The 26,735-nt window shown below is 37.0% G+C and overlaps 2 protein-coding genes and 1 pseudogene across 2 annotated transcripts; 1 reads left to right on the top strand and 2 right to left on the bottom strand.

Moving 5' to 3' along the window:
- Positions 1–9,556: 9,556 nt before the first annotated feature.
- On the bottom strand, positions 9,557–10,495 carry LOC119809696 (olfactory receptor 150). Its single transcript, XM_038322710.1, has one exon. It carries the CDS (start codon positions 10,493–10,495, stop codon positions 9,557–9,559), a length of 939 nt encoding a protein of 312 aa, XP_038178638.1.
- Positions 10,496–20,009: 9,514 nt separating this feature from the next.
- On the top strand, positions 20,010–20,488 carry LOC119810681 (annotated as a pseudogene).
- A 4,805-nt stretch (positions 20,489–25,293) lies between these two features.
- On the bottom strand, positions 25,294–26,232 carry LOC119809981 (olfactory receptor 150-like). Its single transcript, XM_038323227.1, has one exon. The coding sequence runs from the start codon at positions 26,230–26,232 to the stop codon at positions 25,294–25,296; it is 939 nt and encodes a 312-aa protein (XP_038179155.1).
- Between the last annotated feature and the right edge of the window lie 503 nt (positions 26,233–26,735).

The raw sequence follows: 26,735 nt of genomic DNA, 5'->3' as shown, positions 1-26,735 counted from the left end.
TAGGAGACTTCAACAGTCCTCTCTCACTAATGGACAGGTCAATCAGACAGAAACCTAACAGAGAAATAAGAGAATTAATGGAGGTAATGAAACAAATGAAATTAACAGACATCTATAGAACATTAAACCCAAATAGTAAAGAATATACTTTCTTCTCTGCAGCTCATGGAACCTTCTCGAAAATAAACCACATACTCGGTAACAAAGCAAACTTCCACAGATACAAAAAATATTAGTAACCACCTGTGTCTTGTCGGGTCACCATGGATTAAAGCTAGAATTCAACAACAATGCTACCTCCAGAAAGCCTACAAACTCATGGAAACTTAACAGAATCACCCCTGGGTCAAGGAAGAAATAAAGAAAGAAATTAATTTCTTCGTTGAATTTAGTGAAAATAAAGACACAATATACTCAAACCTATGGGACACTATGAAAGCAGTGCTTAGAGGAAAGTTCATAGCACTAAGTGCCCACTTAAAGAAAATGGAGAAAGCACTCATTGGAGACTTAACAGCACACCTGAAAGCTCTAGAAAAAAAAAGCAGACTCATCCAAGAGTAGAAGACTGGAAATAATCAAACTGAGGGCAGAAATCAAAATAGAAACACAGAAAACAATCCAAAGAATCAATGAAACAAAAAGCTGGTTCTTGGAGAAAATCAACAAGATTGACAAACCCCTAGCCAAACTAATCAAATGGCAGAGAGAGAACATGCAAATTAGTAAGATTAGAAATGAAAAGGGGGACATAACCACAGACACAGAGGAAATTCAGAGAATCATTAGATCTTACTACAAAAGCCTGTATGCCACCAAATTGGAAAATGTAAAAGAAATTGACATTTTTTAGATAAGTACCATATACCAAAGTTGAACCAAGATCAGGTGAACAATCTAAATAGACCTGTTAGTTGCGAAGAATTAGAAGCTGTTATCAAAACCTCCCTACCAAAAAAAGCCCAGGACCAGATGGTTTCAATGTAGAATTCTACCAGAACTTACAAGAAGAGCTAATACCTATTCTCCTTAATGTGTTTCATATAATAGAAACAGAAGAGTCATTGCCTAATTCCTTTTATGAAGCCACAGTTGCCCTGATACCAAAACTACACAAAGACTCAACCAAGAAAGAGAATTACAGGCCAATCTTACTGATGAACATTGACGCAAAAATTCTCAATAAAATACTGGCAAACAGAATCCAAGAACACATTAGAAAAATTATCCATTAAGATCAAGTAGGTATCCCAGAGATGCAGGTCTGGTTCAACATACGATAATCTATAAATGTAATCCATCATATAAATAAACTGAAAGAAAAAAAACCATATGATCACTTCATTAGATGCTGAAAAAGCATTTGAGAAAATTCAGCACCCCTTTATGATAAAGGTCTTGGAGAGGTTAGGGATACAAGGTTCATACCTAAATATAATAAAAGCTATTTACAGCAAGCTGACAGCTAACATCAAATTAAATGGAGAGAAACTCAATTCCATTCCACTAAATTCAGGAACACGACAAGGCTGTCCAGTCTCTCCATATCCCTTCAATATAATGCTTGACGTTCTAGCAATAGCAATAAAACAGCATAAGGAGATCAAGGTGATTCGAATTGGAAAGGAAGAAGTTAAACTTTCGTTATTTGCAGATGATATGATAGTGTACATAAGCGACCCCAAAACTCTACCAAAGAACTCCTCCAGCTGATAAACACCTTTGGTAATGTGGTAGGGTACAAGATCAACTCCAGAAAATCCGTTGTCCTCCAATACACAAAGGATAAATAAGCAGAGAGGGAAATCAGGGAAGCATCACCTTTCACGATAGCCACAAATAGTATAAAGTATCTTGGGGTAACTCTAACCAAGGAAGCGAAAGATCTATTTGACAAGAACTTTAAGTCTTTGAAGAAAGAAATTGAAGAGGATACCAGAAAATGGAAGGATCTCCCTTGCTCCTGGATAGGGAGGATCAACATAGTAAAAATGGCAATTCTACCAAAAGCAATCTATAGATTCAATGCAATCCCCATCAAAATCCATATAAATTCTTGACAGACCTTGAGAGAACAATAATCAACTTTATATGGAAACCAAAAAAACCCAGGATAGCCAAAACAATCTTATACAATAAAGGTACTTCTGGAGGCATTACCATCCTTGACTTCAAACTATATCACAGAGCTACAGTATTGAAAACAGCTTGGTATTGGCATAAAAACAGAGAAGTCAACCAATGGAATCGAATAGAAGACCCGGATCATAACCCACAAACCTATGAACACCTGATTTTCAACAAAGGAGCTAAAAGTACACAATGGAAGAAAGAAAGCATCTTCAGCAAATGGTGCTGGCATAACTGGATGTCTACCTGTAGAAGAATGAAAATAGACCCACATCTATCACCATGCACAAAACTCAAGTCCAAATGTATAAAAGACCTCAATATTAATCTGAACACACTGAACCTGATAGAAGAGAAAGTGGGAAGTACTCTACTACACATGGGCACAGGAGACCACTTCCTATGTATAACCCCAGCAGCACAGGCATTAAGGGCAACATTGAATAAATGGGACCTCCTGAAACTGAGAAGCTTCTGTAAAGCAAAGGACACTGTCATTAAGACAAAAAGGCAACCTACTGACTGGGAGAAGATCTTCACCAACCCTGAAACAGACAAAGGTCTGATCTCTAAAATATATAAAGAACTCAAGAAACTAGACTTTAAAATGCTAATTAACCCAATTAAAAATGGGCAGTGAACTGAACAGAGAATTCTCATCTGAAGAAGTTCAAATGGCCAAAAGACACTTAAGGTCATGCTCAACCTCTTTAGTGATCAGGGAAATGCAAATCAAAACAACTTTGAGATACCATCTTACCCCTGTCAGAATGGCTAAAATAAAAAACACTAATGATAGCCTTTGCTGGAGAGGATGTGGAGTAAGGGGTACATTCATCCACTGTTGGTGGGAATACAAACTTGTGCAACCACTTTGGAAAGCAGTGCGGCGGTTTCTCAGGAAATTCGGGATCAACCTCCCGTAGCATCCAGCAATACCACTCTTGAGAATATACCCAAGAGATGCCCAATCATACTACAAAAGCATTTGTTCAACTATGTTCATAGAAGCATTATTTGTTATAGCCAGAACCTGGGAAGAAGCTAGATGTCCTTCAATGGAAGAATGGATACAGAAAGTGTGGAATATATATACACATTAGAGTACTACTCAGCGGTAAAAAACAATGACATCTTGAACTTTGCATGGAAATGGATGGAAATAGAAAACACTATTCTGAGTGAGGTAACCCAGACCCAAAAAGATTAGTTTGGTATGTTCTCACTCACCAGTGGATTCTAGACATAAATAAAAGTCAGTGAGCCTATAATTCCAGATCATAGAGAAGCTAAATAAGAAGGTGAACCCAAAGAAAAACATATAGTTATCCTCCTGGATATTGGAAGTAGACTAGATTGTCAGGCAATAATTGGGATCTTGGGGGTGGGTTGGTGTGGCAGTAAGGGGTGATGGGGAGATGTGGATAGTAAAGTGAGGAGGGGAGGATGGGGAGACCCTGGGGAATGGGATGGTTGGGATGGAGGAAGGGTGTATAAGGGAGCAGGGAAGAAGATATCTTAATTAAGGGAGCCATTTTAGGTTTAGCAAGAGACTTCCCTCTACAGGGGTTCCCAGGTATCCATGGAGATGTCCCCAGCTAGTTCCTTGGGCAGCTGAGGAGAGGGAACCTAAAATGGCCCTTTCCTATAGCCATACTGATGAATATCTTGCATATCACCATAGAAGCTTCATCTGGCGATGGATGGAGATAGAGACAGAGACCCACATTGGAGCACAGGACTGATCTCCCAAGGCCCAAATGAGGAGTTGAAGGAGGGAGAACATGAGCAAGGAAGTCAGGACCACGAGGAGTGTGCCCACCCACTGAGACGGTTGGGCTGGTCTAGTGGGAGCTCACTAAGGCCAGCTCGACTGGGACTGAAAAATCATGGGATCAAACCGGACTCTCTGAACATGGCGGACATTGAGGGCTGACTGAGAAGCCAAGGACAATGCCCCTGGGTTTTGATCCTATGTACTGGCTTTTGGGGAGCCTAGTCTGTTTTGATGTGCAACTTCCTGGACCTGGATGAGGGGGGAGGTCCTTGGACTTCCAGCAGGGCAGAGAATCCTGACTGCTCCTTGGACTGGAGAGGGAGGGGGAGGTGAAGGGTGGGAGGGAGAGGGAAATGGTGAAAGACCCTAATTTCTAGGGTTCAGGGAAGGATCCCCCAGACTCAATAAGCTACACCAATGAATGCAAACAGCAAGAGGATTCTTTAATGTCGAAGGCACCAACAAGGGACTCACTACTCCAGTGAGAATGAGCCCCCTTGGTATTTTTCCAGCAAGCATTTATAGGGTCACAGGGTTACATAACAGGGAACCATAGCAACAGCAATATCGTTGATCAACTCATATTAAAATATGGGGGGTCAGCATCAGGATGAAAACAAGTCCAACAGGATAAAAACAAGTTTAACAGGATGAAAACAAGTCTAACAGGATAATACAAGTCTAACAGGATGAAAACAAATCTAACAGGATGAAAACAAGTCTAACAGGATAAAAACAAGTACATTTCCTTTTTTTGCATCTGAAGGTATCTTTACTAGGCATGAGACTCATCCTTTATACAGAAAAAATTGCTTAACAGCATGTATTATTTTTTCATGCAGTGGAGATTATTCTTATAATCATTATATCAGATACATGAGAACAGATTTTCATCAGACAGATGTCCCCAATGTGAGTCATTTTTGTTTTGTTTTGTTTTGTTTTGTTTTGTTTTGATAGAAGAGATTGCGTGTCTCCCTTTTTTGAGATGTGCTGGTGAAGGGTCGCTAGATGTCTGAGTTTTTGTGGGCATTGTTGGACTCCTTGGTTTGTGATTTTCCTTTTATTTCTTTCTGTAAGGCTGGATTTGTGGCTACATATTGTTTAAATTTGTTTTTATCCTGGAAATTTTTTTCTCCATTTATAGTGAATTAAAGCTTAGCTGGGTATAGTAGTCTGGGCTTGCATCCATGGTCTCTTAGTTTCTGCAGTACATCTATCCAGGACCTTCTGGTTTTCATGGTTTCCATAGAGAAGCCAGGTGTAAGTCTGATAGGTTTACCTTTATAAGTTACTTGACGTTTTTCTTTTGCAGCTCTTAATATTCTTTCTCTATTCCGTATGTTTTGTGTTCTGATTATTATATGGCGAGAGGATTTTTTTGATCCAGTCTATTCAGTGTTCTGTATGCTTCTTGAACCTTCATAGGAATATCTTTCTTTAGATTGGAAAAGTTTTCTTCTATAATTTTATTAAATATATTTTCTGGACTGTTGGGCTGCACTTCTTCTTCTTCTACCCTTATTATTCTTTGGTTTGGTCTTTTTATTGTGTCCCTGATTTCCTGAATGTCTTGTGAAGAGAATTTGTTTGATTTGCTGATTTCTTTGATCAGTGCATTTATTTTCTCTATGGTGTCTTTAGAATCTGAGATTCTTTCTTCTATCTCTTGTATTCTGTTGGTTATGCTTGTTACTGTAGTCTCTATTCATTTACCTAGATTTTCCATATCCAGCCGGCCTTTGGTTTGTGTTTTCTTCATTGCTGCCATTTCAGTTTTCAAGTCTTGAACTGTTTCCATTGTCTGTTTGATTGTTTTTCCTTGGTTTCATAGGATATCATTTACGGATTTACTCAATTCTTCAAACTTTTTGTTATTCTTCTCATCCATTTCTTTAAGGGAGTTTTCACCTCCTGTTTAAGGGCCTCTATCACTTTCAAAGAGTCAAGGTTTTCTACTTCTTCTTGATCGAGGTGTTCAAATCCTCCTGTTGTAAGATTGCTGGGTTCTGGTGATTTCATGTTGTTTTTCAGATTGTTTGAGGAATTCTTGCATTGGCGCCTGCCCATCTCTTCTTCCGAATGCTCCTCTATGGATCTTCTTTTTCAGGGTCAGGTGTCCTTCTTGCTTCCCGGATATATCTTCTGGTGCTGTGATCAGGTGTCCTTGCTTGTCAAGGAGCTTGCAGACAAAGGGCCTACCTTGCTGCAGGGAGGCTAATAAAACAAAGAAACTCCCGCCTGCCAGTTGCACTCCCTATCCAGTCCCAGCGCCCAGATCAGGCTGAGCTGAAGATGTTATGAACCCGAAGAGGGGAGGAAGAAGGGGACATTTCCTTTTGGTAGAAATGGTCTACAGCACTCACTGATAAAGCTATTGTACAGTAAACTGTCAGTATTCTCTGGTTCAGTATATCTTATAACGTATATTAACTGTATAGATTATGCACTTAAAGCTGTTACCAAGTTGTCAGAACCTTAAGAACAAAAACAAGTCTAAATTAAGTCAGTTTTTAGCCAGTTTCTGCCTCCTGAGCTTTGATATACAAAGGACTGAGTGTTTTTCTCAAGACTGCTCCTGCTGCCCACAGATATCCTGTTTTGTCCCCTTGGCAGGTGCAGCTGGTCTCAAGGCTGCTTCTGCTACCCATAGGTATCCTGTTTTTCCCTAGGTGATCACAAAAACATCTTAAGATGGAGACTAGGGTTGGGGTCTTTCAATGGGAGGTGGGGAGGAAGCAGAAATTTTTAATAATAATACTAATAATAAAGAAAAAACTTTAAAATATTTTTTAAAAGAATATATTTTTTGGATGTGAGTGTGAACCTATAGTAAAAAGCATTCAAAAGTGACAAACAGAAATGATGTTTCCAGTGCTGAGTACAGAGAACGTCATAAGACAGAGCCCTGCTCCTCTTCTGACTACTACAGTCAAGAAGGGGAGAAGGAGGTAGTTGGCCTAATTGCTTAATATTCAGGTGTTAAAAATTATAGTTTTCATGTCCAAAATATATGGTTTTATTGAGTCAGGCAGGGATGGCACAGGCCTTTAATTCCAACACTAGAGAGGCAGAAGCAGGCAGATCTCTGTGAGTTCAAGGCCAGCCTGATCTACAAGTGCTAGTTCCAGGACAGGCTCCAAAGCTACAGAGAAACCCTGCTGTGAAAAACAAAAACAAAAACAAAAACCAAAAAACTGGGAGGGAGTTCCAGTGAATACTGAAATCATATAATTTTTCAAACACTTTTATACCCAATACAAAAGGGGTAAGAAGGCAGCAAAAGACTTCTTTAACATAATACAAAGGACAACTCCAACAGTTAACTGTTTTAACACTTTGAGGCATAAAGTCATTAGCATTCTGTTATGAAGTGAAACTATCTTAGACCAAGTATCCTAAAGCAGCAACTCCCCAGGTAATCTGCTATTACAAAAGAAGGAGAAAAAGTATACTTGAATATTCTGACCATCTGTCAGGGTGGAATGGATCTACCTGTATGAGCCATCCTAATGTCAAAAGGACCAAGTCACCACATCCTGAGTTAGGATGTGTAGCCCTGATTAGTGTCATCCGTTTTAAGCGCCCTCCAATGTCTTTGACCATCAGACAAGATGGAAATAAGATCACATTTTTGGGCCTCCACCTATGTGACTGAATTATCAGGCTAACAACCTATGACTAGACAGATTCTTGGCTCTAATGAAGAATCTACTACTATTACTCTGCTACACTGACATTGTATTAAATCAACTCCAATTGACTTATCATTACACTGTTATATTAAATCAGCTTTCAATCCTCAGCAGAGAAGCTTCTATATGTAGTACAGACTGATTGTAACAGACATTCACAAGGCATGAGAAAAAGAGACTGCTCAGCCCTCAGTGGAACATATAAAGCACACGCTGCCCCTCTGTCAAGGCACAGAAATCCTTGTAGAAGAAGGAAAAGAAAAAGCTTAAGAGCCAGAGATGGTGATTGAATACAGGGAAACTTTATCTTCTGAATATATTAGGGAAGCTGTGTTTGTAACAATATGTATAAAACCGATGCAAACCCACAAGACCAAACCCCAGCAAAGATAGGGATGTAGGGATGCAGTTCCACCCCCATCTGTGGGACTAGTGGAAATTGATGGCTTATGGGAGAAAGTCATTAACTCTAAGAGTGTAGTCCTTGGTAATTGAACCATGCTCCAACAGAAGAGCCAAGTAACGCAATTTGCTTTTGTTGCATTCTGAAAACAAATTAAAGGAGACAAGATGGATGCATAGGAAAGGGAGTGGATATGGGAAGAGCAAAAGGGATATGATTAAAAAAAAGTACAAAATTCTCAAAGCACTAGTGTGTTTGTGTGTGTTGGTGTGTGTGTGTGTGTGCGTGTGTGAGATAGAGAGAGAGAGAGAGAGAGAGAGAGAGAGAGAGAGAGAGAGAGAGAGAGAGAGAAATTTATCAGAAGAATGTTTTGTTTGTTTTCTTAGACAGTTAGACAGTTTTGGAGTTTGAGCACTACTTTTCATTAGTCAGAAAGCAATGATCAAACTTACTCATATTAATTAATAACTCATAGTTTGTATTTGAAAAAGAATGCTCTGCATAAATATGTGGTTTTATAATGTGGGTTGAAAAATAACTATCTCTTTGTCATAAGAAAAATTAGTATTAAATTATCAGAAAACAGATTTTTTATTGAAAAACATTATTTTTTCATCGACTCCCCAGATCTTCCCCACATCCCCATGCTTTCAATCTCACACCTCTTCTCTCCATGTTTAGGAAAGAAACAGTCAAATAAAACAAAGAAACAAACAAAAACAAAACAAAAACTGAGAAAAGGCATAGCAGGAGAAACATTTTTGGACACATAAATACACATATAAAAACCCCATAAAATCACAAAATAGGAAAGGATAATATACAAACAAATATCAGTAAAATAAAAAATGTCTAAACAAAGGAATTTAAGATTTCCAAAAATATTATAGTTTGCTTTGTGTTGGCCATTTCTTATCATAGCATCAAACTTGTATTGAGGAACCTGGACAAATATGTATGTGTCAGTTTATCCAGCTATGTAACATGTAATGTGAGTCTGTCACACTTATATTATTTAATTCTCACTAAGAAAAATTACATGCATTTATTTTTCTATAATTTCTAATATAGACCTAAACAACTAATAAGACTAAAATATCAAGCTTTGTGTTTTTGTTAAAATTATTTATTATAGAGATCAAACTTTCAGTGGTTGGGCAGTATACTTCACTGAAAAATTTTAGATAGTCAAGATACTGAGAATATAAAAAGAAAAGACAGAATGTATTTATTTACAAAATAAAGAATCTCAGCTAAAAGAACACATTCTATACATATAAAGCAAAATGAACCATAAAATGCTTTGATGGATTAAAAATATATTTATAGGTTTTATAGGTTACTCTCTGTAGGTGAACTACGTAACATTCAAGAATTGCCTTTTCAAATGTGTAAGGAGTTGTAAATCCATTTCTCCCTGGATCACCTTCTTTTCCTACCCAAACAATCACATACTAACAGTACACTCATGGATAGACACATGTTATTGTCTCTGGACTCCTTTCTGAACAAAACTAGATGTGGTATGTTTTTGTTATGATGAATATTTCTTCATACATGGAACTTCATTTTTTGAAAGAACTTATTTAGAGCAAATTTGACATCCCTGTTCCTCAGGCTGTAGATCATGGGATTCAGCATGGGCACAACAGTTGTATAAAAGACAGAGGACACTTTGCCTTTGTCTTTTGAGCTGACTGAGAAGGGCTGTAGGTACATGAATGCCAAGGAACCAAAGAAGACAGCAACAGCAGAGAAGTGGGAGCTGCAGGTGCTGAAGGCTTTGAATCTGCCCTCAGTGGATTTGATACGGAGGATGCTAGCAATGATGAAGATGTAAGAACCCAGGATGGTCAGGGTTGGAATAAAGATATTGAACGCACTGAGACATAGAAGTACTACTTCATTGATAAAAGTACTGGTGCAGGCAATCTCTATCAATGGGAAAAGATCACAGAAGTAATGGTTTATTATATTAGTGTTACAGAAAACCACTCTTAGCATGCAGAGAGTATGAACTGCTGCACCAATGAAACCCATACCATACACACCACTAACCATCCAGGAACAGACTTGGTAAGACATAGTGACATTGTAGAGCAAGGGATTACAAATGGCAACATAGCGATCATATGCCATGGCAGCTAACATATGACACTCAGAAATAACAAAAGCAATGAAGAAATAGAGCTGGGTCATACATTCCTGGTAGGAGATGACATTCTTTTTTGCCACAAAGTTCACCAGCATTTTGGGAGTGATGATAGTGGAATAACAGAGGTCAATGAAGGACAGACTGCTGAGGAAGAAGTACATGGGAGTGTGCAGGTGGGAGCTGAACAGGATCAGGATGATCATTCCCAGGTTCCCCAGCACTGTAAACAGGTAGATTCCAAGGAAGAGAAGGAACAGGGGAAGTTGCAGCTCTGGTTTGTCTGTTAACCCAGTAAGGATGAACTCAGTCACTATGGATTTATTGCCTTCTGCCATTTTTTCCTGAGAGTTCTATTAAGAAGAAAAAAAATAGGAATTATGTATTTGTTGGCTTTCCATACACTGAAATGTAATATAGAATTTATGTCTTTTTGGATGGAAATGTTCAGTTCTCTGACAAAACTTGTGCATGTTAGATGGCAAAAAAAAGTTTGTGACGCCAAAAATATGGAACATGAAAACAAACAGCAGGTAGACATGTACATCAATCTGTGTTCTGTCACAGAGCAGTATGTTTGTACTTGGTCCCAAATCTCCGAAGAGTAGGTATGATTACTTTGATTTTGTTTCCTCCGGATTCTATACACCTTACTTATAAGATGCTCATCTACTCTATGGAGCTTTCATATTCAGATATGGATAACATCCACAAGAGAACCTAACCAATACAGCTAGAAGTCTCCCATGGTAACTTCATTTCCAAGTAAAATAAAAGCTTTTTGCACTTTCATTTAGCATTGAATCAGAAGTTTTATTTTTAGCAATAATCAAGGAAATAGAAAGAAGACCCTTTTATGAGGAAAGCAAATATGAAGTTGTATATTCTTATTAACAATGTCCTATACAGACAATTCTAACCCTGTCATATATCTATTGAACTAGTGTATGAAGTCAGCGATGTTGTGGAAGACAAGATCAATATGAAAACTCAAGAATTATAGAACTTATCAAATACCTGTAAAATTATTATGAGTAAGTGAGAGAGATTTAGAGGAATTAAACAGCTAAGTAAATGGAATTCAAAGATTCAACATTGTAAAAAATGGAAAAACAATTCAAAAATGTCATATAAATTCAGTGCAATACTTGTGAAATCAAAACTGTGTTATTGTAGATACTGACATACATACAATAGAATGCCTAGAGAATATATGTGGCCCATGAAAATCAGAGAGAATTTGAAAGACAGAAATAAAGTGGGAGATTTTACTTTTTCCTACTTGGAAATTTTTTAAGTGTTACACTATCAAGATAGTATCATATTGACTTATACACAGGTGCACTCTGAAATGAAATTAATGGTCTCAAAACAAACATCTTTAAAGAAATAGTTCAGTATAACTATTTTATGGCATTTAAGCAGAGAGAGTAATTTTTTCAACATATGGCACTGAAAAAATACATAACTCCTTTTATTAATAAAATTATTTAAAAATGTATACTGGAATAAAAATAACAGCCAAATTTATAGCAATGATAACAATAATAATAAACACAAGTGAAAATTTTACAAGTTTTGAATTGATGATAGTTCTTAAATAAAATGGAAAAGCAAAAACAATCATACAAAATTAATAAGCTGAGAATTATTAAAAATTAAAAGGTGCTTTAAAAGATACAACATATAACTTGACGAGATGACACATGAAATTCAAAAAAGTTTAAGGATTATATTTGAAGAAGTTATAGGTAGTGTACATAAAGAACTCACACAAAATAACTATTAAAATGACAAATGATGCTATTTGTAATGGTCAGAAGATATTAAGAGTCATTTCTATATGTGATGCATACATGGCCAATAACCACCTGAAAATCTCTGTGTTATCACTGGTTGTTAAGGAGCTTCAAATCAAAACCATAATGGAAAATATTTCACACCAATTAGAAAATTTACAATAAAAAGACAGTAAGTGTAGTTAAGGGAGTAAAAAAATAATCATTCTTACACATTTCTCCTGGTATTTTAAAATGATGCACAGTATTTAGAAAATGGCATTGCTTTAAAAATAAAAAAAAAACCTGTTGGATTAAGGTGTACCTAATAATTTCAGTGCTAAATACATACCCCCATGAACCAAAAATTTTCTGACATAAAAATTTGTATATTAGTATATAGAAAAGTGTTTATGATAGTCCATGGTTGGAAGCCATCCAATGTCATTCAACAATGAATGGACAGGTATAGTATACTTTGACTCAGTAAATATGCCTGAACTCATGAGAGTTGTCTTATTGTGAGTCTGAAGCATGCTACTTTAAATGAACCAGACAAGGGTAGCCAGATATTATAGGACACAATTATCAGTGTCAAGAATAAACCATTCATATGGATTGAAAGAGCTGTCTGTCTGCCAAGTGCTGTGGGAAAGGAGAGACTGTCATGACCACTTGTGATAATGAGGCCTTAATTGGGATGATGAAGATGAAATTCTGTGCGATGGAACATGGTTATCCACACATACATACATATATAAATGCATCATAATGTATGTATTATAATAGTGAGACAGCAATTTGACACTGACTTATGCTGTCTACCATACCCTGCTGCTTTGTTACCCTCCTGGAAGCTACTTTTATCAAGACTTTGCCTCATGTCAAATATAACCATTTAAGTTTTCCCTAGGCTGTTAAATCTCTCTCTCCCTTAAGTAACTAAAAGTGCTTTGATGATTCATATGCTAGCACAATCACTGAGTATTTTGTTCTCTCTAAAATATAAAGAAGAAAATATAGGCTTTTGCATCAATTTCTCTCTCTCTCTCTCTCTCTCTCTCTCTCTCTCTCTCTCTCTCTCTCTCTCTCTGTGTGTGCGTGTGTGTGTGTGTGTGTGTGTGTGTGTGTGTGTGTGTGCATGCAGGCATCTGTGGGCCATAATGTGCTCATAGAGCTCAGAGGACAATCTTTAGACATGGTTCTTTGCCTTTCTCAAGACAAGGTCTCTTTGGCTAGAGCATCCAAGACTAACTGATCCCATTAGCCTCTGTAGTTTCTTCTTTCTCTGTCTCATTTTTTTCCCAATGAAATGCTGCAATTGGCTATTATTATTTTAGGCTCTTTTAGTGGGTTACTGGGATGCTTACTCAATTCTTCAGGCTTATGTAGGAAGTTCGTCTACCCACTACAGTATACTCTCAAACCCAGGCCTTTAAAACTATTAACTGATTATGAGTTCAAGACACAAGACTCATAATTTAAAATGTTTCTCCTGTGGTATTTTATGAAAGGGGCAAAAAAGGACAGAAACAAAACAAAACAGAGGAACTATCAAGTGGGGCCAGTAACAAAGATAGCTGAAGAGATTGTCAAAAAATGCAAATGAGGTCCTCAATAACTTACCTCACATCTATTCTTTTCTAAGTGCCTGAATGACCATCCACTGCCAATGTTAGCTTGAAGAATGTCTAGAAGTTAATGTTATTGGTTCATAAAAGCTTAATGTTCTAAGTGATGTGTTGTCTTCATTCACGAACCTTAACCAATTTTAATAATTAGGTGGGCTTACCTTTATTAAAGAGCTTACATACACTCACATAGGTATGGATTGAACATGTCCCCAAGATTGTGTTAGGAATTTAATTTCCAAAGAGACAATGTGAAGAAATGAAACCCTAGAGGAGACTTTACAAGATCACTGCTTAATAAGATGAAAGTAAGTTAGTTGTCATATGTATAGCTACCTAACATAAGAATGAGTTTGAACTCTAATGCTATAGTTTATCTATCATTTTTCTGTCCTTTTCTACCACAACACGAGGACTCCTCTGACATTGGACTTCCAAGCATCCAGGGGATTAGAGATAAATGAATTTCTGATCATTATCAATTACCTGTTTTAGAATGTAGTACTGTGTTAATCAGCAGACAAGATACTAAAACATATCATTATACAATTCTGAGGGTTTCATCTGCCAGATGAGTGCTTTTTCTGCCACCCCTGCCTCTCATAAGGTGTCTCAGGAAAGACTAGTCCTCATCACAAGATCTGACTTATTTCTTGCAAAGTCTTTGTGTCTTTGGGAGCAGTCAGGAATCCTGACTCATAACTAAGTTAACCAGAGTCTGTTTCTTATAAAATCTCTTAGTCCTGTCCTTCAGCTTTGTATTCTATTCTGCTAATGCCATCTGTCCAGTTGCATGCCTTGGAACTTGACAGAGAACCATCCTCCACTGAATCAGTTGATTAGTCTAACCTCGAATGATCAATTTTAGACATGACTAGGTTATCAGCAAAATGCCTTAATGGTTTAATGAAATGAAATGTTATTTATATTATCTTAATAATGCTATTGAGTAGTAAACAGTGACTATTTAATATACATAATTTAATTAGTTCATGCATATCCCAATCTTGCAACACTGTCACCACAATCTTGGTAATCATATACATATTCTCTACCAATAGTTTTTATGCCCTTTTTTGCATGCCCTTTTTCCATCCTCTCTCCCTCCATCCCTCCTTCCCTCCCTCCTTTCCTCCATTCCTCCTTCCTTCCTTTCTTTCTTTTCTTCCTTCCTTCCTTCCTTCCTTTCTTTCTTTCTTTCTTTCTTTCTTTCTTTCTTTCTTTCTTTCTTTCTTCTTTCTTTCTTTCTTTCTTTCCTGTTTTCTTCTGGTTGTTCAAGATAGGCTGACATGGAACTCGCTCTGTAGACCAGGATGGTCTCAAACTCCAGAGATCTGCTTGCCTTTGCCTCTTCAAAGCTGGAATTAAAAGCATGCACCACAACCACCTGGCTGCTTGCTTTCTTTAAATGTGTTTAGAATAGTCACTAAAAGGAAATCTGCCTTAGGTTCTAAGTGTAACACCTTACTATAAACCACCAGAATTATACTATACAGAAAATCATACTTTATTCATGTAAAAGTTTAAGAATTAGTACTAATTGCACAAGTCCTCCCTATGTGCCCCACATATCATTGCATGGTACTTGTCTTTGAATTTGAATTTTATGCTTACCCTATAGAAGTAAATAACTCCGCATTTCTTCTTTTTTACTGAATTATTTCACTTTCTATAGTGTCCTTTGAGTTCATCCACGCCATTTCAAATAAGATTTCCTTTGGAAAATAAACATTGTGTTATTTTTCAAGAAAGCAATGACGACTCATAACAAACATGTGATTGGTAAGGCATATTCAGAATCTTTGTTTCACTATGGTCTTGCTAGGCTAATGCAGTAAAAGGTTTAAACAATTCTGCATTATATTATTCAGTAGTTGATAAATCTACTTGGTCATCGTATGTACATTGCACAGTTGTTATCTGTCCATGTAAACAAACACACAAAAAAACAGTGTCTCCTAGTTCTATGAACCCAGGAAACTTCTAAAACTATGTCTTAGGGTTAGAAAATATGAGTTATTATTTTGTAAGAATTTATATCTAAGTCTGTCTTGAAAATACATTTTATCAACAACTTAGCTGATATCATTCACAAAATTATCATGCAATTTAAAGACTGTGATAATGAACACCTAACTACTATTTCAAGAAGATATTACTTGGGTATGAATGTGAACCGACACTACAATAATTTAATGGTGATAAGCAGAAATGCTGTTCTGAGAATTCAGGATAGAAATGTATTGGTGACATTTGCTCCTCCAAATGCTCTAATACAGAAGTTGGAGCAAAAGCAGGAAGTCAGTACACCATGACGGCAGGTCCAAAAAAATGTGACTGCTATGGTCTGGCTAGAATGATTCCAGTGGATGCTTTTCAAATGGACACCAAGGCTAGAAGGATTACCAGAAGTAATCTAGAACTACACAATTTTCAGTGATAACTAGTATTATTATAAGAAGGTTTGGGGTTAATGCATATATTCTTAAGAATAGCAAGGTAAGTAAATTCATCACTTAAAGTGATTTATGTAATGAAACAGGAGATCCAACATGATAAAAATAGTAGACACAAGTTAACGAGCACTGGATGAACCATATTGTTTCATATGTGTTTCAACAGTGCATTATAAATTGAAATTGTCCACTAAAACCAGTCAAATAAATGTAACTTGTAACTAGTGTCTGTATGCCAGTAACAAATTAGTGTTACATTTATTGTATGTTCCGTTAAATGCATTTTTTTTTTTTTGGTTTTTCGAGACAGGGTTTCCCTGTAGTTTCTAGAGCCTGTCCTGGAACTAGCTCTTGTAGACCAGGCTGGCCTCGAACTCAGAGATCCGCCTGCCTCTGCCTCCCGAGTGCTGGGATTAAAGGCGTGCGCCACCACCACCCGGCCGTTAAATGCAATTTTGCTAACATTAAAGGTAATACAAATGGAATAAGTATATGTAGAAAGGTGAAAAAGGTCGGGCCATTCCTATATATTTGTGTGTTATTGGGAAATATGAGTGGTCACCATCAGACAGCATGAGGAAATTCTGACATCTGTGATCTAGAGTTCCTGGTGGGCCTCTAAAATTCTGAGCTAGGATGGAGTGAGGAGACATGCAATGTACACGTTCAGCTTTTTTTACTTGGAAACCTGTCTCACTGTGAAATGTGAACTGGAGGCTCAGTTCACTTTTGTGAATTTGCTCTTCATTTTGGTGATGTTGATAATTCAAAGTAAAACCACAGGCTTTTCTACTTTTAAGGGATCAGAAGACAAATCCCTAATTCTGAGTATTTCACATGTTCATACAAATCTACATCCTGATTGCCCCGCAGCTTCCCAGGGCACTTACCTGAATGATGTTATTGTCACATAGCATCTCATAGTGAGTTTTCATTAAAATATCTGTAAAAGGAAATTCTCTGAAGGTTTCTTTCCACAAGGGATATGTTGCTATGAGACAAGAACAATTAAAGTTTCCTTTAGCGTCCTTTTCATAACATTCCCATTGATTCCCATGTGTTCAATTCTTTCTTTGTTGTTGAAATTGAACAACAATTAAGTTAAGGGCTAGAACCCAAGATCTTGAGAAAAGGTTGTCAAAGACTTTTACAACAGTTTCCAATTTGATAATAGTCTCTGAAATACTGAGGAACACGAGTCTAGTTTTTTTTTTTTCAGTTTTACTAAGGTTTGGAGAAATACACAATGATTTGTAATTGTTACTAAATGTTGCTAACTAGGTGCTGGATGAATGACTCAGCAGCTAAGACAGCATACTGCTCTTGCAGAGGACCTGAGTTCACTTCTGAGCACCCATGTCAGGCACCTCACAGCTGCTTCTCACTCAAGCTCCAGAAAATCGCATGCCTTCTTCTGGCCTTCTTGGACACCCATACATTAATGCAATGCACACAGAGACATAGAAACATAGCTGAAGTAAAATAAAATCTTAGGAAACATTTTAAAATAATTATATATTGTTACTCATATGTTTTCTTATTTTTTGACATTTAAAAATATAACCACAGTGAAAGTGCTAGAAATGAACATGCTAATGTAAGCTGGAAATGAGTATCAATTGTATGATTAAAGTAAAATAAGTTACATAGTAATCACTTTAGATAATAGTTGAAAGGCTTGTTTTCATAAGAATATTGGTTGAAACATCTGTAACTATTGTACTATAACTGAAAACTAGACAGTAGACAGGAGCCCAGGATACTATGGAAATTAACTTCTATTAAATAACTAGGATAAAATTCTCAAGTACAAAAACTGTCATGAGAAAAATTAAGAGAAACTACATAAAGCATAGGACCTAAATTACAATAATAAACAATAAAGTTAATATTGGCTGTTTGGGGTTTTAAAGGTAATTTTTGATAATTTCATGCACCATATTTGTATAATATTAATTTCTCTTTCCCAGCTCCTCTTAATCCACTTCCCTGTTCTATTCTCACTCAACTTTGTGGCCTCATTCAGTTTTTAAAATCCATTGAGTGCAATTTGTGCTACTCGTATGGTCAGTCTTGTTTGTGGACCATCCACAGAAACATGTTTGACTCGAAGGAAAACTCTCCCTCTCCAGCAACCAACAATTGCAATAGTTCCTCAACTAGGGACAGGATTTTCTATGACTTGAGCTTGTGCAGGTGTTGTACAAGCTGTCACATTTTTGATGATTTCTTATATACAAAAGTCCTTCAAAGGCCCTTTCCTTACAGGCATTCACCACATCTGGCTCTTTCACTCTTACCATGCTTTCTTCCGATGTGATAGCTGAACATTTGGAGGGATTTTCACTAATGTTGTTTTTGGTGATACCTTCTTTGTGATCTAGCAGCCAATAAAGCTTGCCTGGAGATCAGAGAGCAGAGCTAAGCCAGTAGGTTAGCCATAGAAGCAAGGCAGAGATAGCACACAGCTTTAACACCAGCACTTGGGAGACAGAGGTGGGGGGGGTCTCTTTGAGTTCAAGGTCACCTTGTGCTACAAAAGATTGATCCAGTCTAAAAGAGAAACAGAGTCAGGCAGTGACGTCTCATGACTTTAATCCCAGCACTAGGAAGGTGGAGACAGGAAGGAATATGGCTGGGTGGAGAGAGGCTTATAAGGCGGGAGGACAAAGGAGCTCACGCAATTAGGTCTGAGAATTTGTGAAGACAGGATCTTGTCCCCTTTGGTCAAGGATTCAGTAGAGGTAAAAAAAAAAAAATCACTTCAGTGGCTTGCCTTCTTACTTGTCTGATCTTTCAGCATTTACCCTGATATCTGACTCTGGATTTTTATTATTAGGATCAATTAGAATTCATGCAACAGTTGTGCTATTTAGGGCTGAGGACTCTGCAATCACTTATTTTCTACAGCCCAACTACTTCAACATCTACTGCATCGGATTCTGAGAAATGCACCGACTGATGGATTCTTAGCTCAGATGAGTGTGGTATTTAGGTGGTAGCAAGGGTAAAGACAGGGTATCATGCACATAGGAGATGTCTTAATCTTATTATCAATATTTCTATAAGTATAAAATTATTCTGAAATAAAAATTGAATATCAGAACATTTGGCATATTTTCTTGAAGGAAAGGAAGAAAGGAAGGAATAAAATAAAAAAGGAAAGAAGGAAGGGGGGAGAGGAAGAAAAAGTCTGAGACAATTGTTCCATATTTTCTGTGCCTCTACATCTATAGATAATTTCTTTTTAATTATTATGCTTTTTATTGGCTCATAGTTGAATAATTTAATTATTTATAGCACATTTATAATCCATTTGCAAATTAACAACAAACTTACATATACTACAATTCTCTCAAACATGCAGATATCAAGAAAATGTGTATTTCTTCTCATTTCCCTTTATGAATGTATGTGTTGTATGGATATGTGTTTATATGTGTGGGCATGTGTACACACCCATACATGCTCTTGTAAAGGTCAAAGGACATCAGTGCCTTCTATTGCTGTGCTCCGTTTCCTTAAGTCGGGATCTCTCACTGAATCTGGAGCTTGGGATTGTGTAAGGTTTTGGCTAGGCTGGCTGGTCATATAGCCCTGGTGGTCCTCCTGTCTCTCCTCTCCCTGCGTCAGAATTACAGATGTACTGCCGCTCTCACTGTTTCTAAACTTGGGTGATGAACTCAGATCTACTCGTCTGTGCATCAATACCTCTTATCGATTGCGGCATATCAAGCCCCTCTGAAATTTCAATGTTTTACTGAAAATGATCACAAACTAAAGTAATTTGTGGACTTTCCTCCTGTCCCAGCCTGAGGGAGCCGCTCTCCTCGTGGGGCATTCTGGGCATTGTGGTCGAGCCCGCCACTGCTGTTGCCTTAGGGGAGCAAGAAGAGGCCACTACTGGGCAGAAGAAGCCTTAGAGGAGTCCCCTCGCCAGCCGCCGCTGCCAGAGAGGCCCACCCACCCACCCCTGCCCCATTCACCATGCAGCCTGCTTCTGCAAAGTGGTATGGTTGAAGGGACTATGTATTCATTGAATTTATTGTTGAAGACAGTAAAGATGTAAATGTAAATTTTGAAAAATCCAAACTTTCAGTTGTCTTGGAGGAAGTGATAATTTTAAGCATTTAAATAAAATTGATCTTTTTCACTGTATTCATCCAAATAACTCCAAGCATAAAAAAACAGACAGATCGATTTTAGGTTGTTTTCAGAAAGGAGAATCTGGCCAGTTGTGGCCTAGGTTAACAAAGGAGAGGGCAAAGCTTAACTGAGTTAGTGTGGACTTTAACGATTGGACAAACTGGGAGGATGATTCAGATGAAGACATGTGCAGTTTTGACCGTTTCTCTGAGATGATGGATCCCATGGGTGGCGATTAGAACGTAGATTTACCAGAAGTAGATGGAGCAGATGATGATTCACAAGACAGCGATGATGAAAAAATGCCAGCTCTGGAGTAAGGAATGTTGTTATTGTCTGGATTTTGAGAAAGAAAAATAACTTCTGCAAGATTTCACAATTGAGAAAATTCCTGAGTTGATAGCTCTAAAAGCACATGCTGTATTTGCCTCCTTTAACCCATTTTTCAACCTGTTTTTTTAAATGTTTTTTAAAGGCTTCACTAAAGGTTGATAATGTACCATGTATGGGGCAATTTAAGTCAGGTAAGGCAATATCCTTATGCATGAACATTTCCCAGGATTCCATGAAGCAGTTGAGATCCTAAGCAACGGATACAGCAGTTCTGAAGAATAAACACATTCCCCCTAAGACTTCTTTCTTCATAACTCAGATACTTACATGTTAGGAAGCTCCCAGCTTAGGGAAAGGTCCCTAGTTTAGATCCCAGACCATGAACTTGAAGGGGGCAGAAACAAATTGGCTGATTATTAAACTGATACCCTGCCATTCTTCCAGTGTACCTTTCAGAATTATTCCACTAAAGTTTATTTTTCAAAAAAAATGTACTTTACATTATTGTATTTGATCACTTGTTAGTGTTCAGTTGTATTTTAGCTAAAACTAGTGAATGCCAGATGGTTTTGAAGCCTATACATTTGATATTATTTGGCCCTTAAGCTCTTAACATCTTTTAGCATGGAGGACAAAGAAAGCCGTACATTGTTGCTTGAGAGTCTATACATTTTAGAGCAGATTTGTATTTGCACTGTCAGTATGGCAAATGAGTGGAAAAGTTAATACTCTATTGGATCTTTTTATTTCCTGTTTTGATTTCAGCTTATGCCCTGGCTGGAAAACCTCAATTTATCTTCATTACAGTGGGGATTTTTTTAAATGTCTACATTCTTTCTAATAAACTGTTGGACGATTTAAAAAAAAAAGAAATTTTCCATTGGTCATGGAGACACATGCCTCTAAGATGTCCCATTAGAAGGATGAATAATGGGGGTGGTGCACATGGAAACAGTCTGGAGTAGAGAATTAGTTTACAGAAATAAATTAAGACATTGTTTTTAAAATAAAACTGTTGTCAAAATATTTATTCTATAATCAGTCTACCAAAAGAATTCAGACACACAATTTGTGAATTGAAATATTTACAGTATTCTACCTACTGAGCTCAAGATTTTTGCAGCTTAATAGTATATGAAAATCACTACTATTTTCAAGATCATAAACATGGTTGCATTTTAGAAGAATGAGGCTGAGATCATTTCATTGTGCACAGAACATCCATTGTTTTTATGTAGAGCTTGCTGTTTTAGATTTACCTTGCTGAATGGCATCCCTATTTCTTCCCAATATATGTGAAAGGAACAATCATCACAGGTACAATTTTTTATTATGTATTATGATTTTAATTGGAAATGTCTCCTACAGCTAATGTCCTGATTAAGTTGTCATGGTCACTGCTTATTTTGTGAGGTTCTGGAAATTTTGGAAGGTGGGGTACAGCTGGAGGTAATAGGTCATAGCAGGAACAATACACTCCAGAGTGTATTGTTCCTAGTCACTTTTCGTCTTGATTTTTGCCTTCAGGAAGGCTCTGATAGTGACCCATTTTGCTAGAGTAATGTCAAGAAATTTTGTATAAGAGAAATAAAAGACAAATTACCACAAGTGTTTCATGATAGGATGTTAGACTCCTTTTAATCATTAGTACTTTGATATTTATTATTCTGTAACTATATGTTTATATATAACATATATGTTTATGATATAACTATATCTATCCCTCTATATCTATATTTATTTATAAATATATAATAAACAACCATAGACATATAAATCTTAATGTGCATAATTTGGTAGGATAAGAAAGGAGTATAAGAGGAAGAGCTCATTTGCATATAGAAAATCAGGAAGGGTACTTCTTCTAATGTTCAAATAGGGGAACAAACTATTTTCTGGCATTACAATTTTTGATGGTATACAGGAAAGCAAAGATGACACAACATCACGTGATGTCCCCATGACGTATTTGAAGCAAGCTAAACAGAAGTCAAATACTGCTCTATACCTGTTAGTAAACTAAAGTGATGCTGGGTAGCGAGGGGAAAGGAGGCCAACGCTGTGTTGTGGACACAGTGCACAACAGGGTAAGCATGGTGCCACTTGGAGATGCCTCTGCTTTCATCCTTGATGCTTTAAGGCCTAAAGAAGTTAGCAGGGATATAATCTGTCATTTGAATGTAGCTTTAATATAGTACAGAAATATACAGCTTCCTATATGACCAATTTCCAAATCACATTCTCTAAAAGCAGATGCTTCCTGGTTTCTGCTAACTGCCTATGTGTTTGCATGATTTTGGCATGATATCCCTATTATATTAATATACAAGAAATATGATATTAATACTAATATACAATAAACAAGAATTGTTTCTTGTATATTAATTAATTAACATATTAATTAATATACAAGAATTGTTTCTTGTATATTAATCACTGATACCTCTTAGAGATGAAGTCTCATCAGCAAAATGCTAAATAATTTTATGGAGTGAACTTTTATTTGATGATCTCTTAATATGGTTATTAGAGTAAAAATGCTTTGAAGTGGGTGATAAATATTTATTACCTACAATATGATCAATTCATATATAATCAAATCATCATATGTGGTAAGTGACTCACATGTCATGTAACATAAACAAACAAGTACGATAGGAATACAAAGAGACTTCTATGGGATAACAGAAGAGACAAGCTGAATAGAAGTCAAGGGTTAGTGGAAACCAAGGGCCTTTATTCTGATTTTCAAAAAAGAATGTTCTCTTGTTTCTAGTTTTGGTGTGATACTATGAGGAGACATGATAGAAGGTGTCTTGTCACAAATTTGAAGGAAAGCCAAAGACAAACCCACCCGTGTTCAGTGCCTACTACATGATTCGACTGAAATAATAAATGGAAGACTATAGGTTTAAAAGTCAATACTGGGAATAGAAATAAAAGTTCCAGTGCTGTGCTTCTGGACACAGATTAGTACAGGGAGCAGGGTACCGTGTGCTATTTGGAAATCTCCATGCTTGTCTTTGTAATGCAACATGTTTAAAGGCTTTGGTGCTCCCAAGAATCACGAAGTATAGAAGTTTCTAAATCAATAAGGAAGTGTCTTATTCTATGGGAATCTATTCTAGGCATACCAAAAAGCCACGCTGCTGCTGCTGATGTCCCCAGGAGAAGATGTGAAAGATAAAAGCAACCAGGAAATACTGAGACTTTCTGATGGGGACAATGCCATTTGACACAGAAGCAAAGTTTCTGGTTTGGATCTCAATTGGATAATGGTTGAAAAATAAAACGTATTGGTTTAAAGTCTCTTTCATGTAGGTCAGGAACTGATAGGAATAGTTAGTTTGGGGGTATGAATACTATACGTTATTAGACAGAAAAATTTCAAATTTTAATTTTTTCTATATGAAAAATAGCACAACAATGCGCTTGTTAGAAACATCACTTCTGAAATGGATATTCTATAATGCAGTCTTAGGAAAGCCCAGTAGTTATTTCAATTACAAAAAAAGTACATTAAAATTTCAGAAAAACAAAGATGCTGGCAAAGTCCTAAAACTAGATCAGTAACTATGTCAAGAATATTTGAACACTTGCACAGTTTTATTCAATGTTTTTAGTATTATTTCACTGACAGAAAAAGCAATATTATTTTTAATATGTTTTATTGTCCACAATACAGTTCTACATGCTGAGGAAAATTTAGAAGTGACACTTTGAGTCGATTTTTCTAAGTCCACTTATTTTAGAGATCACTCTTTCAGATGTAGTTGGTAATACACTTAATTTAGAAGGGTTTGATATACAAAAACAAAATAATAGAAGCTTTTCTACTATATGTATTTATTTCCTTAATTGAGAAGGGTTTGATATACAAAAACAAAATAATAGAAGCTTTTCTACTATATGTATTTATTTCCTTAAGTGAGATACTTAAATATCACCCTAAAAGAGCCATGTTCCACACACATAAAGCATAATGAACTATAAGAAGACTTTGGGATTATTTTGAAACATAATTAGAGGTATGGCTAGTTAACTAGATGTTGATAGGTTCCACAGAATCCCAGAATGCTTCTTTCACTTATCTAAAAACTTGGGTCCAATCCTTCCTGATATTTTTTTTCTTCCAAAGTCCAGGTGAAGAGAGGGAGGAGTGAGAATACAAGAAAAGAGGTCAAGACTGTGATGGGGACACCCACTGAAACAGCTTAGCGGAGCTAATGGAAGCCTTCCAACTCCAGGCTGACAGAGAAGGAACTAGCTAGCACAGGACCTACTAGGCCCTCTAAATGTGGGTGAATTTGTATGGCTGGGGAACACTGCGGGACTACTTGCGGTGAGACCAGGATTTATACATACTGCTTGTTCTGGATTTCTGGAACTCATTTCCTCTGGAGGGATACCTTGCTCAGTCTATATATAGTGGGAGGGCCATGGTACTTCCTCAGAGCAATGTCTTAGAATTTGTTACTCCTCATGGGAAGCCTTACCCTTTCTGACGCGTGGATGGGGGATGGGATGGGATGAGAGGGGGCAATGTGAAGGGAGCAGGAGGAAGGAGGGAGTGGAAAATGGATTTGACATTTTGACAGTAAAATGAGAAAATATGTTTTTTAAAAGTAAATTTTTAAAAAAGAAAGAAAAAATAAAAAAATGAAATGAAAAAAAGAGAAAATAACCATGTACTAATAAAAATTTCAGAATTTGACATGCATTGTTCTCCCAAGGTATTATTTCTTATCAAAACTATAGATATAAGGCATTTTTGCTAATGCAAAATATTATTTCACATCTGAATTGTCTTCATTCGAAGCAACTTATTTAAAGCAAGTTTGACATCCTTATTCCTCAGGCTGTAGATGAGTGGGTTCAGCATGGGTACAACTATAGTATAAAACAGAGAGGACACTTTCCCTTGCTCTTTGGAGCTGACTGATGATGGCTGAAAGTACACAACTGCTAAGGATCCAAAGAAGACAGTCACAGCAGAGAAGTGGGAGCTGCAGGTGCTGAAGGCTCTGAACCTGCTCTCGGTGGATTTCATGCAGATGATTGGGGCAATGATAAAACTGTAAGAGCTCAAGATGGTCAGGGTTGGAACACAGAAATTGAGCGTACTGAGGCACAGAATTACTACCTCATTGACAAACGTACTGGAGCAGGAAAGTTGCAGCAATGGAAGAATATCACAGAAGAAATGATTTACTACATTCGCCTTGCAGAAAAGCACCCGCAGCATGCAAACCGTGTGAACTGTAGCTTCAATAACACCTATACCATACACCCCACCTATCATCCAGGAACAGACTTGATAAGACATGGTGACATTGTACATCAAGGGGTTACAGATGGCAACATAGCGGTCATATGCCATAGCAGACAACATGTAACACTCAGATATAACAAAGGCTATGAAAAAGTAGAGTTGAATCATGCACTCAGGGTAGGAAATGACATTCCTCACTGTCACAAAGTTTACCAGCATTTTGGGGGTGATGACAGTGGAGTAACAGAGGTCAATGAAGGACAGACTGCTGAGGAAGAAGTACATGGGGGTGTGCAGGTGGGGGCTGAGCAGGATCAGAAAGATCATTCCCAGGTTCCCCAACACTGTGAGCAGATAGATTCCAAGGAAGAGGAGGAACAGGGGCACCTGAAGCTCTGGTTTATTTGTTAAGCCCTCCAGAATGAACTCAGCCACTCTGGAGTGATTTCCTTCAGACATTTCCTCCTGGAAGTTCTTTGTAGGAAGCGAGAAAAAGGTTGTTTATCACTGTGCACTTGAGCGTGACATTGAATTTAATTCTTTTTACTCTGGTGTCTCACATTTCTAACAGCTCTTCATGCATGTTTTTCTTTAAAGACTTTAACATGAAACATACAAATAAATATCTAGTATATTCATATCTACCTGTATTCCATGTATACCCCCCAAAACTGATATAACAAATTCTGTGGAGTTGTCTAACAATTTCTCATATCTATCTTGTAAATATAGTTTATGCATTTATTTATTCTTATTTTATGTGCATTGGTGTTTTGCCATGGCTATCTAGTCTCCTGCAACTGGAATTACAGACAGTTGTGAGCTGCCATGTCGATGCTAGGAATTGAATCTGGGGGTCTCTGGAAGAACACTCAGGGCTCTTAGCAACTGAGCCATCTGTCCAGTCATAAATAATGTTTTATATTAAACTATCAGCATCATCCTGGAAAACTCTCAAACAA

The sequence above is a fragment of the Arvicola amphibius genome, chromosome 3 (genome assembly GCF_903992535.2).
Source record: "Arvicola amphibius chromosome 3, mArvAmp1.2, whole genome shotgun sequence".
NCBI lineage: Eukaryota > Metazoa > Chordata > Mammalia > Rodentia > Cricetidae > Arvicola > Arvicola amphibius.
This window is presented reverse-complemented; position numbering and strand designations above follow the sequence as displayed.

Excerpts from the sequence above, each read along its gene's own strand:
- LOC119809696 (XM_038322710.1), bottom strand. The coding sequence starts at position 10,495 with ATGGCAGAAGGCAATAAATCCATAGTGACTGAGTTCATCCTTACTGGG.
- LOC119809981 (XM_038323227.1), bottom strand. The coding sequence starts at position 26,232 with ATGTCTGAAGGAAATCACTCCAGAGTGGCTGAGTTCATTCTGGAGGGC.